The sequence below is a fragment of the Mirounga leonina genome, unplaced genomic scaffold (assembly GCF_011800145.1).
Source record: "Mirounga leonina isolate KUSES-001 unplaced genomic scaffold, KU_Mleo_1.0 Mir_357, whole genome shotgun sequence".
Lineage (NCBI taxonomy): Eukaryota > Metazoa > Chordata > Mammalia > Carnivora > Phocidae > Mirounga > Mirounga leonina.
In genome coordinates this window covers 309,390-326,680 of record NW_023270702.1, presented here as the reverse complement: position 1 = coordinate 326,680, position 17,291 = coordinate 309,390, and the positions used below count along the sequence as shown (strand labels likewise).

General features: G+C 42.8%; 1 protein-coding gene across 1 annotated transcript in view; it reads right to left on the bottom strand.

Annotated features, from left to right (window-relative positions):
- The window catches only part of DAPP1 (dual adaptor of phosphotyrosine and 3-phosphoinositides 1), a 48,235-nt gene extending 31,937 nt beyond the window's left edge, over positions 1-16,298 (bottom strand). The window contains exon 1 of the mRNA XM_035030152.1: positions 15,971-16,298. Coding sequence (XP_034886043.1) covers positions 15,971-16,071 — 101 coding nt within the window. The 5' untranslated portion in view covers positions 16,072-16,298. The remainder of the gene's footprint in view (positions 1-15,970) is intronic.
- Between the last annotated feature and the right edge of the window lie 993 nt (positions 16,299-17,291).

Below are 17,291 nucleotides of genomic sequence, written 5' to 3'. Positions count from 1 at the left end.
GGGTGTCCGGAATGCTTAACTTCCAACAAAGAACAGTGCAGTCCTGACCACCTGAAACTGTCCTGCTCAGAAGCCAGGTGCACCCCCACTGAAGATGTTCGTGTACGGGCACACATCAAGGTTGACAGATCCCAAACATGTTATCAAGTTACAAGAACTAGTGGCAGGTATGACACCACTTCTTTTTAAAAAATCTTTCCCCTCCGCGCAAATAATACAACACATACACATTTACATATAAAGATATGTAAAAGCATAAAATAGAAGTCTGAAAAAAGTACACACCAAACTCAAATCCTGGAAGGAACCAAGATGAAGGGTGTTGTTAAGGGAGACTTTAGCTCCATCAGATTTTCCTAATTTGGTTTGATCTAATATAAAAAACACTAATAAAATAGATTCATCTATCAACTGGGAAACTAAAATTTGAAAAAAAAGAAAACCGTTAATTTCTTCTTTAATCCAACCTCCAGAGATAGCCCTGTTAATGATTTGTCTTATCCTTTCATTCATTCCACTAGTGTTTGTTGAACATCGGAACTGACCTAGCACTTGCGGGGGGTGGGAGGGAGGAAGAAGGGGACAGAGAGAGAGAGAAACTTCTCCATTTAAAGCATGGTGACATTTGGAGTGACAGTTGTTCAGGGGCGGGAATAACAGGAGTGCAGGCCTTGGAACGAGAGAATGGTTAAGTGTGTCTAGCATCAGAGTGCTGCTTGGTGGTGTGAGTAACTCGGGGTGAGCGCCCGCAGGCAGCCATGGTGAGATGAAGCTGCAAGGTTGGCCGTGTAACAAAGGGCGCTGGATATTGACAGGTCCTTGGCTGACGGCTACGGGGATTTTTATGGCTTAATATGCACATCTGACTGCTCATTACATAGAGTCCTGACTGCGTGGAACTATGTTCCAACTAAGTTCCTATCTTTGGAACTGTTTAAAACAATTTTTTTTATTACTCCGATTATTGGGGGGAAGAGTCATGATTTTAGAGAGCTTGGAGCTTGTAAAATTTGGAATTCTCTTTAAGAAAATTGATATAAAATTACAAAAAATTAATTATTTAGAATGAGAAATCACACAAAAAAATTACACATTGTGGGACAAATATCACAAACATCACAAAACCCAGAAAAATAACTTATTTTCATTAACTGTCTCACATACTCTTATATTTTTTCCTCTGTATTTTTGGTTCGATTATCTTTGATTATTTCTTCATATGACAAAAATTTTATAATATAGTTTTCTAGAGAGAGACTAGAACAATAATTCAGTCTTTCATCTAGACTATTTTTAAAAATTATTGACAGCATAGGCTTATTGGTAATGAAGTTTTTTAAATTGTTGGCAAATTCTGGGACCTCTATCAAATTTCTCTCAAATATGAGCTCTAAGATTCCAGGGTATTTTACAGTTTCATGCATAGGAAGTAATCTTAAATACTTTTTGAATGGATGACATTTATTAACTATATGGCTAGGGTCTGTACCAGGGAGGGGCCCTGAAGCTGAGGCCTCATTGGCTTCACAGTAAACTTATTTCTGTTGACTATAAAAATCATATATGCTTCTAAGCTCTAAAAAATTAAACAATTAAAAATGTTTAGCTTAAGGGTGCCTGGGTAGCTCGGTCGGTTAAACGCCCGCCTCTTGTTTTCAGCTCAGGTCATGATCTCAGGGTCATGACATTGAGCCCCACATTGGGCTATGTGCTCAGCGGGGAGTCTGCTTAAGATTCTCTTTCTCTCTCTCTCCCTCTGCCTCCTCCTCCCACTCCCGCATACACATGCATTCTCTCTCTCTCTCTCTCTCAAATAAATAAATAGATCTTTACAAAAATGTTTAGCTTAGTAAATAAAATCCACGTATAATCACCCCCCCCATCAGGTTAGTTTATAATTCTTTTTAAAAATTCTTTTGTGCAGGGGCGCCTGGGTGGCTCAGTCGTTAAGCGTCTGCCTTCAGCTCAGGTCATGATCTCAGGGTCCTGGGATTGAGCCCCGCATCGGGCTCCCTGCTCAGCGGGAAGCCTGCTTCTCCGTCTTTCACTCCCCCTGCCTGTGTTCCCTCTCTCGCTGTGTCTCTCCCTGTCAAATAAATAAATAAAATCTTTAAAAAAAAAAAAAAAAATTCTTTTGTGCAGTGGGTGAATAAAGCCTCAACCCTAATAAGACTCATATCCAATCTTTGCTACATATTGATGATGATGGCACCTTACTACTTTATAGGCAAACTCTTTCTATACTGCCATGGTTCATGATGGCCAGAAAACTCTTGCCTACGTTGAATTGCTGTTTCTTGCTGTCTAGCTTTCCACAGATGGTCCCGAAGCTACTTCTTGGTGTTCTATACATGATATTTAAACAAACAGTTAAAGCATTTAGATTGTATTTTTTCTCTTTCCATCAACTTCAACTTCTCTTTTTATGACAGGCTTTCAGTCCCTTTAACACCGAGAGACTTTATCTTCTCTGAATACCCTCCAAATTTTTAAAACCTCTCTTAAAGGTAAGAGCTGATGTGGAAAACTAAGCCTCAAAGGATCCCCCTTATTCTAGCTGCTAGGTTTGCAGTAAAGCAACCCAAGATTGCATTAGTTTCTTGACAATTGCATCATGCTGGGAATTCACACTGCACCTACTGTTTGTTGATTAAAACCCCCAAGTCAGTCACTTTCCTCTGCTGTCCTGTCACGTCTTCCCCTGCATTAGGAGGCGGATGCTTTTATTTATTTATTTATTTATAAAGATTTTATTTATTTGACAGAGAGAGAGAGAGAAGGGCAGGGGGAGAGGGAGAAACAGGCTCTCCGCAGAGCAGAGAGCCTGATGCAGGGCTCGATCGCAGGACCCTGAGATCATGACCTGAGCTGAAGGCAGATGCTTAACTGACTGAGCCACCCAGGTGCCCCAGGAGGCTGATGCTTTTAGAATTAAGTGCAGTAAGAAGCCTTTTTACAACAGGGAAATGCCAACTGAAAAGAAATGCGAATAAGCAGCGAACTTATATCACAAACGTCTATGTAGCATGGAGCGTCAGTGAGAGTTCTGTTGAGGAGAGACCATGCCTTTGTCTCTGGTCATTTCCTTAGCTCATCTGTTTGCTCCAACTTCCTACTTGTTAGCTATGTGACCACACACAAATAGCAACTTTAGTTTTCTCAGTAGTCAAGGTGACTAATAACAATGCTATGGTAAGAAAACCCTGTTGTTTTCATGTATTGGAACACTGTCTTCTTTTACAAACTTTTTTTTTTTAGATTTTATTTATTCATTTGAGAGAGACAGAGACAGAGCACAAGCAGGGGGAGGGGCAGAAGGAGAGGGAGAAGCAGACTCCCTGCTTAGCAGGGAACCTCCTCCAGGGCTTGATCCCAGGATCTCAGGATCATGACCCCAGCTGAAGGCAGACACTTAACTGACTGAGCCACCCAGGCGCCCTTTTACAAACTATTTTTATGATTCTTTAACTTTTGCAGAAGAGAACAAGATACAAGATTTGCTAAATATAAAACATATTATAAATAGCAAATCTTATATCTTATGCTAGATAAGATATGCTAGGCATTGTGCTAGGTATGGGAATAGTTTGGAATAAGGTTCACCTTCCTGAAACAAAAAATTAAAAAAAAAAATTCTTGGGCACCTGGGTGGCTCAGATGGTTAAGCATCTGCCTTCGGCTCAGGTCATGATCCCAGGGTCCTGGGATCGAGTCCCACATCGGGCTCCCGGCTCAGCAGGGAGCCTGCTTCTCCCTCTGACCCTCTCCCCTCTCATGCTGTTTCTCTCTCGCTCGCTCTCTAAAAAAAATAAATAAAATCTTAAAAAAAAAAAAAATTCTTTTGGTCTCAAAGTTTCTGAAGAAGTGAAAAAGAGCAAGAAACTATTATTTATAACATACATTCAAGCAATGTTATATTCTTCTTTTTCCCTAAGGCCCACACATTGCTATAAATATGTCTCAAGGCTAATGGAAGTAACAGAGCAAAGACTCATCAAGCTTCAAAAGAATATTTGCACTGGGTTTATGAGATTACCAAAACCAGCAGTTGACCTTGAAGGAAACAGTGGTATTATCCCTTCCATTATATAGTAACAAATTAGGAAACACCCACACACTAAAGAATTTTCATCGTTGCCTCTCAGTTAGGTACAGGAAGCCAGCTCAACCACAGAGAAAGGCAGACCAGCTAGATCCAGCAGGCTGGTCCTCAAGTCAGCCCCTTCTCCCATTCCAGTGCAGTGCCCCTTTGTGCTAGAACCTTCTGGGAAATTGCTCCGGCATATTGGAGTCTTCAAGTTTTTATCCCATTGGGTTTTATTGTCTTAACTTAATCCACTGATCTAAACTGATATTTCATTTTGCTCTATCCTTTAAAGGAGAGGCTTTCAAACTTTTTCAATCAGCTCACAGTATAAAATGCATTTTTCTCTCTCTCTCTACACAAACACACACACACACATTATAGGCATACACACGCACACACACCCCAGAGTATTATAGGAAATAACAACACTACTCTTCCACGTGATACTTACTATTTACTATTTTCTTTTCTCCACTTATTTTTGACAAACATTGATTGTGACTCTCTAAAATGACTTTATGGACACTAATGAGATGCACCTGATGTTTGAAAAACAATGCAACTCAGTGCCTGGCAATCTTGTTAGAAATGTACATTCTCAGGCCCCCTAAACCTGTTGAACTGTAATTTGTATTTATTAAGAGTCCCATACGATTGCTAATGCAGTTTAGAGTTTCAGAAGCACAGAGGTCAAGGACTGTTGGACCTAAAAACTTTAATTTGTTTCAGTAACTTTGATGGTTTGAATTCACAGTGTGTCTCATCTAAAGAAGAGTACACAGAGGACAAAGAAAGAACTAAGTGGCTTTAAAGTACCAATGAGGAGGAAAAGAGAAGGATTTGCAGGCTAACATGGTCAGAAATTTCCCCAATAGCTCCAATGTTAGTAATATGGACAGTAAATGGTATAGGACGGGGAGCTTCCAGGGGGCTGGCATGTCAGGGAAAGCATGGAGGAGGAAGATCATGAATTGGAGCTTCAAGAATAAATATAGGTTTCATTAAGTAGTGAGAGAAAAGGTCATTTCAATGGGAGAAACGGCATAAGCAAAGGCACTGTGGTTAACACATGCATGGCTTATATAGGGAACAGAATGCTTAGTTGAAACAGAGGCTTTAAACTGAGGAGTAACGCAAAATAACACTGGAAGAACAAGTGGACACAGGAAGTGATCTTGCACGTTAAAACATGAGCCACGCATCCATTTAGACTATATATTTCTTGGTGAAAAATTTCGTAGTAACCTACATCTACAGATTATGCATATATTTAATGACTTACTCTTCCCCTTCCTGGCAAAGAGAAGTGACACAGAACCTACATTCGGTCCCATCAGGGTTATAAAGAAAACACAGATTTCAATCTAAAGAAAGAACAGAGACTCCTGATTGTGTGACAGTAGCTAAAAGTCCTTGGAGTTGAACAGCCAATAAAAACCCTCTTTAGAGAATTTTCTCTTTTTTCTTCATTTTCAAAATTATTCTCACTTCTGAATGACAAGGACACACTCTCTCTACCCTCTGGACCAAAGACAGCAAATGCTAACAGATGACGCCACTCCCCTTTTTAAAGGCCACGGATAATATCACTAATTGATCTGTGTTCTTTCTTGCCAAGGCTATATACTTGGCCTCAGAATCCTTCTGAACACAATGGTGACAGAACATAAGATGAAATGACAGGGCAGGCTTACTCCAAGCAATCTTCACTTGGGTTAATCTGTCCTTAGCACTTGATTCGTTCTGCAGGCTTGCTTGGCTGCTGATTTCCTTCACATTCATTTGGTCATATGGTTGGTGCTAAATGACTTTTTGTGAAAAATAAAGCTCTTGGCCCTCTATGCCATCAGAAATCATGGGTTTAGGATAAGGAAAAACCTTGTCAGCTCAAGAGCTATCAGTGCTGCAATTTATATTATACTAAAGTCATGACAATATCTAGGCTAAGACAGTGTTGTCCACATAAATACATGAAGTCCCCTATTCACAGATGTGAGCTTATTTTTGCATTGATCATAGCAATGGACCCTGTCCAAGCGGGGAGAACCAAACAGGTCTTGCAAAGTTTTTGAACATTCAAATGAGGCCTAAGAAAGGCGTTAAGTGTGTTGCTGAGGTTAGGCAGAAGATCAGCTCATCACAGTCCTTCCAATAAGGAGGTTTCTGTCATGGAACCCTCTGGTCTGTGGCTTTTCATATTGCCATTCTGAATGCCCACATTTACATGTGGTAACAACAGAGCTAAATGGTGAGGCCAGCTGCCCCAGGCATTAGGAAACATACCTGAGTGATGACAGAGGCAGGGTTCTGGCTAGCTGGTCAAACGAGGAACTGAGGGTGGGCCCCAAGGTTTGTTGGTTTTTTTTTTTTTTTTTGGGTGGGAGTCAAGGCTCAGCTAAAGGAAAACAGGGTGGAAAGGAACCGCAGAGAATTCTGTGGGAGTTGGAGATCAGGGCAAACCTGTTCTTGAAGGAGCCCGAGGAACGAGGCAAGCAATTCTGAGAGATGGAAGACACACAGAGACAGAGGCAGAGACTCAGATCTTCAGAGACATACATGGGCACAAAGAGTCAGAGACACAAAAAGGAAGAGCTGTGGACAGAGAGACAGAAGACAGAGCTGCAAAACTCAGAGCCAGTTAGAAAGGCACAGTGGCTCACCCAGATAGTAGAAGCACACAGGGCAGTGGCTTAGGGCACACGAAAGAGAGGGACCCAGGGTATAGAGAGGACTGAGGCAGAGAAACCAAAGAGAGAAGGACACAGACACATAGAGACCTGCAGAGCCTGACTCGTAGGTGGGTCGACACACCAGGACATGCAGACAAGGACTTGCAGAGACCAGAGGGGCCATGCCATGGACTGGGGTGGGGGGAAGGGGGGCAACTTGCATATCATTCCAGCACAGGTCCTTCAGTCCGGTCCCCAGGTCAGCCACCATGGGGCAGGAATGGTCTCAAGACTACAAGAGCATTATTGGTCCCCCAGGGGTTGGGGCTCAGTGACTGTTGGATTTGGACCAGGAGCCAAAGCTCAGAGACAGACTGGTGAAACTATTTCATGGATAAGAACTTGCAGGGGCCTGGAATGGCTGGGCAGAGACCCACACCAGAGATTTTCTCAGGAGGGCTTATCCCCGAGTGGAATCAAGCTTGACTCTGCACTTGTTCTCATTACTCTCGTCATCTATACTGCATAAAATGCTGCTCCCAGGTCATTTTCCTTGGGCTGTAGTCGCTGCTGGCCAGCTACCATTTCAGGCTGCTACAGGAGGCAGAGAGGGCCACTTTCAGCAAGCTGCAGCTAGGGGAAAGAGCCCCAAACTTTGGAGGATGAAAAAAATACAAACAGATCCTTTTATTAGTTATCTCCTCTGGGTTGCATGGTTCAGATGAGGCCTCTCACCAGTGTTGATTTATCCCACCAGTAAAAACTTTTGGGCATAAGGGGACAGAGTGAGTCTGAGGGTAATAAATGCAAATATGTCATCAGGGTTGGTGTGGTAGAGGGCTGAAGTCAAGAACCTTAAATTCTGGTCTTGCCTTTGACTCAACTTGGGGCAATTCAAACCTTCAGACAGCTGCTCTTTGCCAAGTGATGGGCTGGGGTAGAGCAGACAAAGATGAAGAAGCTATATTCCTGCCCCTAAGGAGCTCGCCATGAAAAGGAGTTTACTATGCTCAACTTAGAGCAAGTGGACAAACCTCTTCGTGCTTTAGGGTTGACATTTGCAAAATGGTTCTATTATCTGGAGAATCAAACCCAAAACATAGACTCTACTGGTGGTGAGTCAGAACCCTACAAGCAAAACGATGAACCCTGGACAACTCTAGAAATGTATAGTGGTAAAGTAAACAAAGGATGAATTAAAAGACCCTTGTGACATTAAGGTCTCCAAAATTCCTTTGACCGTTATTTTGAAAAACCATACAAAAGCAGAACTCCTTCTTATTTGGATGTGAATCGCTAACTGTGCTTCACAAAGTGGAATGACTGGTTTCCACCTCTGTTCCTTTCTTGCTACTCCCAGGTCATCACTCTAGTTCCTTATTCTCCAATCTGTAAAGTCCCTGACTAATTAGCTTTTTTGGCTCTGGTCCCGTTGCTACCTATCATGCTCAACTACCAGATTAATCTACCAGATTAATCTAAAAACAAAACATGATGACCATGTAATTCCACATTCCTATAAGCATTCAATAAGTCCATATTGTCAAATGGAGTTTGACCAAGGTCCAAACTCTTAATCTATGTAAAGCCTTCTGGAATTTGGACCAACCTAAATATCTAAACTTTAATATAGGGAAACAGGCTGACCTGGGGAAAACACAGACCCAGAACATGCTTTGACACAGACTAAAAAGTAGATGATGGAAAAATATCCTACCAGAAAGCAAGAGAAAAATTATATAAATGGTATGGCCACAATTCAATCTGAGTGTGTGTGTGTGTGTTTACAGAAAAATATTTTTAAAAGACTGGAGACGGGTGCCTGGGTGGCTCAGTTGGTTAAGCAACTACCTTTGGCTCAGGTCATGATCCTGGGGTCCCAGGATCGAGTCCCGCATTGGGCTCCCTGCTCAGCAGGGAGTCTGCTTCTCCCTCTGATCCTCCCCTCTCTCATGCTCTCTCTCTCTCAAATAAATAAATAAAATCTTTAAAAATAAATAAAAAATAAAAGACTGGAGACAAGTTGAACAATATGTCATTCTGCGTGGTTGTACATGGCTGACTTTTTGGGTGCTTTTATTTCCCAAATTTTCAATAATTAATACATATGATTATTATTTTTAACTGTTTACTGTGAATAACTTCAGAAAGCATAAATAATAGAAAAAGTAATACGCATATTTAAAAATACCCATATTTTAGGTAGAATAATTTTCAAACTTTTGCCATATATTCTTTATATATTTTTACAAGAACATTTTAAAAGTTAATTATAGATATCATGACACTTTAGGTAGTTTAGCATGTGTCTCAAAAAAGTGACATTCTCTTACTTAGCCATATTTCTGTCAAAACAAATTAATTTACTGCTCTTATGTTTTTAAAGTTATAAATTTTTTAAGAAGATTTTATTTATTTATTTGAGAGCATGAGAGCGGGGTGGTAGGGGGGTGGAAGGCAGAGGAAAAGGGACAAGCAGACTCCTCACTGAGTGCAGAGCCTGACGTGGGGCTTGATCCCACGACCCTGAGATCATGACCTGAGTGGAAATCAAGAGTCTGATGCTTAACCAACTGAGCCACCCAGGCGCCCCTGAAGTTATCAATATTTTTAAACAAAAAGGTCTGAAAACAGATAATGGGGGCAGGTGGTCAGGGAGAACATATGACTACAGAGACTCGGGAGGTGAGGAAGCAACACGGTTAAAGAGTCCACCAGGTGGATTGTGCTGCTTTTAGACAGGTCCCTATCAGGGAGAAGGAGCCAGAAGCCTGGGGGCTCAGAATAGGAATTTATCCTCTAGGGGAGTTGGAAGAAACAAGAAATTAATGCAGGCTTTTTTTTTTTTTTTAAGGCTAAGGCTATGGCTATGACACTAGAAACTAGAAGAGGAAAGGCAGGTGGATGTTTCTCAGACAATGAGGCTGTCGGTGGGATCTCTGAGAGGTAGAGCCCAGAACCAACCACTGGGTCCCTGGGATGAGAGGCTCTGAGTCATATGGGTTTCTTTGATTTTCTGAATGCTCCTGTGTCTTGCCACTTTTACCCCTTTATTCATGCCATTTTCTCTTTAGCAAATGTCATCTTTTCTGACGTCAACTGACAAATACCTATCAGTTCCAAAGCCATATCATCCACAACCAGTGATCTCCTTCCTTGCTGCCCTATGCTGTGTGCTTTGTCTAGACATACTCATGGCCATCAGCCCCTCCACCCTGCATTCTAACTACACGTGTGTGTGTGCATTCTCTGTCCTCTGTGCCATAAACTCTTTGAGGGGACAGCCATTTCTTCTTCATTTCAGTGTCCCCACACTGCCTGGTCATCATTCAATGGCTGGATCTGTGAATGGATGGAAGAGTGAATGAATGAAACAAAGTGACCCCATTCTACGTGGAGAACGTTTGTGGACAGATTTCCACATGTAAGTAGAAGGAAGTCACCATCACCCATAGAGGAACAGAAAACACAACAACCGAAGAGGAAATTCATTTGAGTCAAGGAGAGATTGAACTGTACACCAGTTACATACTCTCATACAGCCACAGGAGAATCACCTTCCATTTTTAGAATCCAAGATTACAGAGTTGTGCAAAGAGGAGGAACAAGCTTTATTGCTCTACTTAGTATCATAGCTCTGTAAACAGATTCCTTTAAAACGTTGACTTTAGGGGCACCTGGGTGGCTCAGTCGTTTGAACCTCCATCTCTTGATTTCAGCTCGGTTCGTGATCTCACGGTTGTGAGATGGAGCCCCCATCAGGCTCCGTGCTGGGTGTGGAGCCTGCTTAGGATTCTCCCTCTCCCTCTCCCTCTGCCCCTCCCCACCCGCTCACTCTTTCTCTCTACAAACAAACAAACAAACAAACAAAACAAAAGCAAAACTTTGACCTTACTACACTTTTCTTAGCCTATTCTGTTTGTCAAGCTCTGAAAAATGGAATCTACAAAAAATTCAATAAAGTTTTGATTAATTAGGGTATTGGCCTGGCTTTGTGTGCATGAGCATGCATATTATGTGAAGAACATGAAAGAATAATGTCTTTAAAATAACATTTCTTGGTTGTAGTAATCACAAAACTTTCTTTTTGTCTCTAAGTTCATACTAGGACTAACAAATAGTGCTAATATAATAAAAGACAAGTGTAATGAGAATTAGCATGTTGCATTAGTGGATAGGCATGTGGGCCCCAGAGAAAGAGAGCACAGCAGGGGGAGCGGCAGGCAGAGGGAGAGGGAAAAGCAGGCTCCCCGCTGGTCAAGAAGCCTGATGTGGGACTCGATCCCAGGATCCTGGGATCATGACCTGAGCCGAAGGCAGACGCTTAACTGACTGAGCCACCCAGGCGCCCATTTTTCTCATTTACAAATGGAGATGATTCACTAATAGTATCTATCTCACAGTGATGTGTGAATTTAATAAATGATACATGCAAAGGGCTTAAAATAGTGCCTGGCACATAGTGACATCCAATAATTACTAGTCGCCATTATTAGAACATATAGCTTCTTCGATCAGTGGAAAGAGCATCAGCTTTGGGGTAGGCTCGTAGGCGTGTCCCTCAGCTGCACCACTATGAGTGAGCTGCACGGTTCACCGAACTTCTCTTAACTCACTCTCTGTCTCTATGAAATGGGTGTAATCGTACCACATTGAAAGTACTGGGCAAGCTTCGTGACATAATGGGCGTAAATGGCATGGTGCTAACACATAGTATGTGGTCAGTAAATAGTGAATTATCACAACAGATTCTCTGGGACTTCAGGCAACCTGATTTTTCTGCTAGTGAGTCTCCTTGTATATGAAGTTGGAATGCCAGTACCTTCTGAAGACTGGAGCTTCTGAAGACTCTCATAATGAGGACTCATTTTGCTTATGATCATCTGTTCCCTGAGTCAGCAAACCACCACCTGAGGGCCAATTCCTGCCAGGGTACAAGTCTTTGTATTTCCGTCCAGGGTACAAGTTTTTGTATAGACTAAGAAACAAGAATGGTTTTACATTTTTAAATGGCTAGGGAAAAAAATAGAATATTTTGTGACTCATGAAAATAATACGAAATTCAAATTTCAGTGTCCACAAATAACATTTTGTCTGAACCCACTGTCATGGTCATTTATTTCTGTGTTATCTATGGCTGTTTTTGCATGTCAGTGGCAGATGTGAGTACTTGTGGCCGAAATCATAAAGCCTGCAAAGCCTGGAAAATTTATTATCTGGTATTTAACAAAAAAAAGCTTGCTGACCCCTGATCTATTCTAACCTTCTCTTATATGTACAGGATAGAGAAATTAGAGACTTTATTTATTTATTTATTTAGTTAGTTAGTTATTACACTGTCTTGTAGGAACTTTTATTATAATCATAGAATGGCTGGAACTTTAAATTATCAACTCACTAGTTAGTTACTTAGTTAGTTAGTTAGTTAGTTAGTTATTACATTGTCTTGTAGGAACCTTTGTTATAATCAAAGAATGGCTGGAACTTTAAATTATCAACTAACTAGCAGTTTTAGAACTAGTTTTTTATTTAGGTGACCTGTCTAGCATTCACTACTTGTTTCATTTCCCCATTGCTTCATTTTGAAAGCAACAAACAGCCTGACTGTTCCCAGCCCACCTCTTCCTTATCACTGACCGGTCTCCACACCCTTTGCCCCTCCGTTCTTCCCCACAGTCCACCTCTACCCCCAGTCCCATCCCCCCAAAGTTTAAGTGAAGCTGAGCAACAATCACAGATGGTTTTAGTTCTCCTTTGCTTTGGACACGTTTATACATTTAGGATTAAAGAAAATAAATGTTTTTATTTTTTTTAATTTTTAAAAAAGATTTTTATTTATTTATTTAAGAGAGAGAGAGAAAGAGTGCTCGTGCATCCCCCCCCCGCCAGCGCGAGTATGGGGAGGGACAGAGGGGGAGAGAGAGGCAGACTCCCTGCTGAGCAGGGAGCCCAAGGTGGGGCTCGATCCCAGGACTCTGGGATCATGACCTCAGCCAAAGGCAGATGCTTAACCTATTGAGCCACCCAGGCACCCCAGAAAATAAGTGTTTTTAGATTGAGGCTTTATAAATGAGACTCAGAAATGCATCTGAGTTGCTTGATTTAGGTACTTTAGAAAAGGATAAACTGATGCTCTGAGTAAGCCATGTGTGTCCTAGAAAAGCAAGTGATGGATTAATTTGCTACAGCTCAGGTTTTAATTTTCAAAACCTTACATATTCCCGAGCCAGAATAAAAATAGGGACCAAAGAACAAGGATGTATGATATCTCTCTAACCACCACATTATCTGTTTATATCTACCCAAAATACAAACATCAGAATCTACCTAACAACTCAAGTAATATATTTAAAATAATTTTAAAATTAAGTCATTAAAACCAGCCACCTATTATTTATCAATTACATGAAATCATTTTGTTTTTATGGTGCTTTTTAAAAACTGAATTAAGCTGAAGCTTTGGTACAGATAGTACCTAACCAGTGACAAATTTTCAAAGAAAAAGTTTCATTTATGTTCAGAATTCTGCCAGGGGCAACTGGTCATTTTCAAGTTCTCTCAGATATTATCACCTGCAAAAGGTATGTCAGCAATGTCCTGATGGGGCAACTAATACTTGCTCAAGTCCATTATTAAATTTCAGGAATTTTACAGGTAGGTTGTCAAACCTTTCGCAGCTTGAAATTGCCCATGGTAGAAGTATTTATACCAAGGAAACAAGCAGACTCTAGAAATCACCCCTAGTCCAAGTGGTTTATCAGCACCCCATTGAGTATACTTAAAAAAACTAAGTTGAATTGAAGGTTCTTACCGGGGGGATGAAAATGTTCTAAAATTGATTTACGGTGATGTCTGAACCACTCTTTAAAGTCACTAGAAATTGTGGATTTGTACACTTGAAATGAGTGAGTTTTATCTATAAAGTACACCTCAATAAAATTGTTAAGTAAACTGCCTCCAAACCAACAAACAAAATGTCAACATTTATGAATGGCTTTAAGATTCAGGGACATACCGAATAAATGAAAAACAAAGCCACATTTTTCTCAGCACTTCTGATGGATTTATATTCTATGCAGTGACTCCCAACCTTGGTCTCTCCCCAGAATCACTTGGGGAGTGTAACAAGACAACACTCACTCCCAAGATACTAATGTCATTTGTCTGGCATGTGGCCTGGACAGGAATTTTTTTTTTTTAAGATTTTATTTATTTATTTGAGAGAGAGAGAATGAGAGAGAGCACATGAGAGGGGGGAGGGTCGGAGGGAGAAGCAGACTCCCCGCCGAGCAGGGAGCCCGATGCGGGACTCGATCCAGGGACTCCAGGATCATGACCTGAGCCGCAGGCAGTCGCTTAACCAACTGAGCCACCCAGGCGCCCGCCTGGACAGGAATTTTTAAAAACTCTTTGTGTACACCAGCGTAGAGCTAAGGTTGAGAACCTGCATCGTAGAGCAATTTTTCCAGATCATTGTAGCTTGTCTGTTGTTACGGAAACCATCCCCAAATGTTTAGTAATAGTAAATTTCCCAGCCCTCTGAAATACAGAAGTCTGGACATAAATGCACCTGTTTGGGGTGTTTCTGGGTTGTACTGGACGTCCATTCTTTGACCACGGAGGGAAGGCACAATTCTGTTTTCCTTGTGGGTTTTACCCATAGTCGCTTCCTGTTACGGACATATGGTGGAGAGAAGAGACATCATCTAGTTCATCCTTGTCATCCAAGGAGGTGACAACGTCACTCAAGCATAGAATGTGGGCTCAGGATGGTTTAATTAAAGAACCAGAATTGAATACCTCCTTTGTTTCTCTTCTCCTTTGGAGCTTCCTGCTGATCATGGGCTGGGAATATTGATAATGAAGCATGTAAAGAATTATACTTTAATAATTTAATAAGGCTATAAGTGAGAGCCCAAGGGTCTAGCCTGGACTCTGTGACACCCATTTGGATGCTCAGGGGTATTTTACCCTCTCTCTTTGGAGATTCAACCTAGAAGAACGGTGGTATCCTAGAACTCTGAATTCCCAGTAAGGGGAGTTGACTTTATAGAAAATTCTAGCTGTTATTTCTGGTTTACCTTGTGAAAGTGGAGTTCAATTCTGACACCTCCATTTTAAAATCTGAAGACAGGACTTTATTGAGAACTTTTACAGTAATACGACACCAAAAGCTACAATCTCTGCCGTCTTAATGCAGAGATTTTATCCCTGTTTTAGTTTTTCTCGGGCAAAGAACATAGGCTTTTGCAGGTTGAAATCCCAGCTTTGCCATTTGTTGATGTGTGACACAGGCAAGTTTCTCAACCCCTTTGGTGCCATTTTCTTCCTTTGTAAGATGGAGACCACAGTTTCTATGCCAGTGGGTTGCTATGGAGTTAGTCCTGTTTATGAAGAGGCGCTGGTCTTGTCGCTTGTGAAGCCCAGGTGTCAAAACCAACCTCGTTTGGATATTTCTGGTGCTTCAGGGTAAAGGTCCAGTTTCTCTAGGAAACCCCCTACACCTATCTTGTGTAATGCTTGCTTCTTTTGTTAAATACCCCGATGGGCTGTCTCATCTGGTCCCTTCTTAAAGACAGGACTACGATGACTCCACCTACTCCACCTACCTCAACTTAAAACCTGCTTGAGGCAGAAATGTAATCCTCCTCCTGACTCGTTAGTATTTAAAAGACTCCAAGTGGTGCCTACCAAACAAACGAGAGAGCTCGCAAACACGGTGTCAGGAGAGAGAAACCCAGATGGGACAGTGCAGACACTTCCTCATTCTTTCGTTTTGAAAAAGTCCCTCTCCCATGCAGCAGGCTAGGCTTTCTGCTTATCTTACTGGCAAGACAGCCCTCTTACGGTCAATAGCTTAGAGCCCCAGGCGTTTGAACAGCGCTTTTATTCATCAACCAGATCCATATCCAGGAAACCAAGCGACATCAGCTCACACATCTCGATTCTGTCCCTAGTCTCGAAGAATGCCCAACATTTGATTTCCATCCCCTTTTCTCCACTTAACATGTTTTCACACCTGGGAAAACACTGTATGCTTTGAAAATGCCATTGGCCCCAAGCAGGAGGATGCCTTCACAGATGAGTGAAGTGGAAGGCAGTGAAGCCCGATGGCAGGGTGCTAAAGAAAATCAACCAAAGCGAGCATTTGGGTGGCGGTTGGGAGTCCACGCTCACCAGAGCAGTACTGTGAAAAGAAGACCTGCTTTCTTACCCCAAGTCCTGGAGCAGCTCAGCTTCTCCGTCTGATGTGCTCCACAGATCTGAAGGATCCTGGGCGCTCATCTTCCCTTCTAGGGATTCTGCTCTGCCCATTCGCGCGCCTCACGTCCGCTGAGCCTCTGCCAGGTGCTATGACGGGAAGAGGCAGTGAGAGAGAGAGAGAGAGAGACAGAGACAGAAAGAGAGAAAGAGAGAGAGATGGGTCCCACCGCTCCTCACCCTCTCCTCCTCTGAGAGAGAAGCCTGCTGTGGCTGTGAGTCTCCAACCAGCAAGGAAGTGAAACTTGGTTACTCCTCCCACTGCCCCTCACCACCCGGCCCCGAGGCACGGGCAGGAGTGCTCTGTCAGCCAGGAAGTATGCAAACTTAGGTAGCTACCTCTGAGGACACCCACACCGCCTCACGCAACACGCAGTTCTGTCAAAGGAGGTAAAGATGAAGTCACACCAGCCGGGCCTGGACTGCCCATTCAAACTCTTCGCGCCAGGCCATCCAGAGTTCCTTCTAGGGGCTAATTCGCCTTGGAGCAGAGGCTACGAGCACTCCCACCTTCTGTCTCCCCCACAAACGCACGGGGCTCCGAGGAAGCTTCTGTATCAGGATCATCTTTACGGTGGGTGGAGAAATCAGTCAAACCCCTAGCCTCGAGACTGAAGTCTGGTTTTTCGCACCCTCTCAGTATATCTGCCTCCATTACCCAAGCTTTCCACCACGCCCGGGGCGTTCAGATCGGCATGATTCAGAGACAGTTACTGTTTTCTCTGAGGGGGTAGGATTGGGTGAGAAGGCAGGAAAAGTCGGAGAGGCCAGCCTTCGGGCCCAGAGCCTCTGAGCTCGCGTCCTTCCCTGCGGACTCACTGTGGGCTTTGCTTCGGGGCCCGGCTCAGGTGAGAAGCCCACCCGCCTGCGAGTGCTCACGGGAATCTGCGGTCCCTCCGGATGCTGGGGAGTCCGGCAAAGTGCAGCAATAAAGGGACAAAGGACCTGTGCGGCTTCCCACCTTTTCTCTGTGTACCTGCAGGAGAGAATGTGCTTCTGGATTCTTTCCCTTCTCTCTCTCTCTCTCTCTCTCTCTCTCTCTCTCTCTCTCTCTCACACACACACACACACACACACACACACCCCTCCTGACTCACCTGCAGGAGAGAATGTGCTTCTGAATTCTTTCCCTTCTCTCCCTCTCTCTCTCTCACACACACACACCCTGACTCACCTGCAGGATAGAATGTGCTTCTGGATTCTTTCCTCTCTCTCTCTCTCTCTCTCTCTCTCTCTCTCACACACACACACACACACACACCCCTCCTGACTCA